This window comes from Otolemur garnettii, unplaced genomic scaffold (assembly GCF_000181295.1).
Source record: "Otolemur garnettii isolate 467f Iridium unplaced genomic scaffold, OtoGar3 scaffold00007, whole genome shotgun sequence".
Classification (NCBI taxonomy): Eukaryota; Metazoa; Chordata; class Mammalia; order Primates; family Galagidae; genus Otolemur; species Otolemur garnettii.
The window spans coordinates 26,330,944-26,332,234 of NW_003852402.1; the positions used below are offsets into that span (position 1 = coordinate 26,330,944).

General features: G+C 36.1%; 1 protein-coding gene across 4 annotated transcripts in view; it reads right to left on the bottom strand.

The window, feature by feature from the left end:
* Nucleotides 1-174: 174 nt before the first annotated feature.
* Nucleotides 175-1,291, bottom strand: part of MRPL42 (mitochondrial ribosomal protein L42) — a 34,975-nt gene continuing 33,858 nt past the window's right edge. For all 4 annotated transcript variants that reach the window (XM_003783353.3, XM_012814194.2, XM_012814195.2 and 1 more), the window contains exon 6: nt 175-386. In XM_003783353.3, coding sequence (XP_003783401.1) covers nt 341-386 — 46 coding nt within the window. In that variant the 3' untranslated portion in view covers nt 175-340. The remainder of the gene's footprint in view (nt 387-1,291) is intronic.

Genomic DNA, 1,291 nt, shown 5'->3' on the forward strand with positions numbered 1-1,291 from the left:
AAAAAAAAAAAGAGTTGAGTATCTCATATAATTTATCAATGTTCAACTAAATGTGCATGGCTTTTGCACCATCAAAGACTCAAAAAAATCCTAAATTAGGGACTGTCTGCAAATGAAAGACTTTACTATGGCAAAAGAAAAATGAGATAAAACGAGTTTCTCTAAATGACAATGTCAAATCCAGGCCTAATATATATAAAGAAGTACACATTCTGACATATGAAAAGGCATTTTATTATTACCATTTTACTATATAACATATTAATGAATATACCAGATTGCATTTTCTCAAATGACATATGAAGCACATTTCTCTCCAATTCCCTGGAAAACCTCAGTATCATCTGTCCTTTGGAGGATTCAGTTTCTTACGACGAGTGTGATACCTTGAAAAGAAGAAAATAATTGGGATAAGATTATTTTAATAAAAGTTTATTACTCCTGGCTTGGCGCCTATATTACAGTGGTTATGGTGCCAGCTACATACACTGAAGCTGGTGGGTTTGAGCTCGGACCGGGCCTGCTAAACAACAATGATTAACTGCCACAAAAAAAATAGCTGGGCATTGTGGCAGGCGCCTGTAGTCCCAACTACTTAGGAGGCTGAGGCAAGAGAATTGCTTAAGCCTAAGAGTCTGAGGTTGCCTCAGCTGTGGCTGAGGGAGAAATAGTGGGACTCTGTTTCAAAAAACAAACAAAAAAACATTTATTACTCCTAATAAATATCTTAAAATTTCTATGATTATTTTGCTATTATTGAAACTACTTTTTGGGTGGTGCCTGTGGCTCAAAGGAGTAGGGTACCAGCCCCGGCCCTGGCCAAAAACTGCAAAAAACAAGAAAGAAATTACTTTTTTAATGAAACTTAATATACAGGGTGGCCATAAAGTTCATGTGCAGTATTGTACACAAACTTTATGGCCACCCAATATATAGATATTATTGGATATACCTCATATTTAAAAAAAAATTTTTTAATATGCACACAGGCAAGGAAAATAATTATTAATAATAAGTCAGATTCCCCAATGTGAAAGTCATTTTCTATTTTTTTCTTTTCTTTTTTTTTCCTAGACATAGGATCTCACTATATTTTGCCCAGGATGGAGTGCAGTGGCTGGTCACAGGCATGATTATCACCATGGTCTGGAACTCCTGGCCTCCCGGGATTCTCCTACCTTAACTTCCTGAGTAGCATGGATTATGGTGCATAATCCATGTTCAGCTGAGTTGCTTTCTTTTTTTTTTTTTTTTTTTGAGATGGAGTCTCACTATGTTGCCCTAGGTAGAG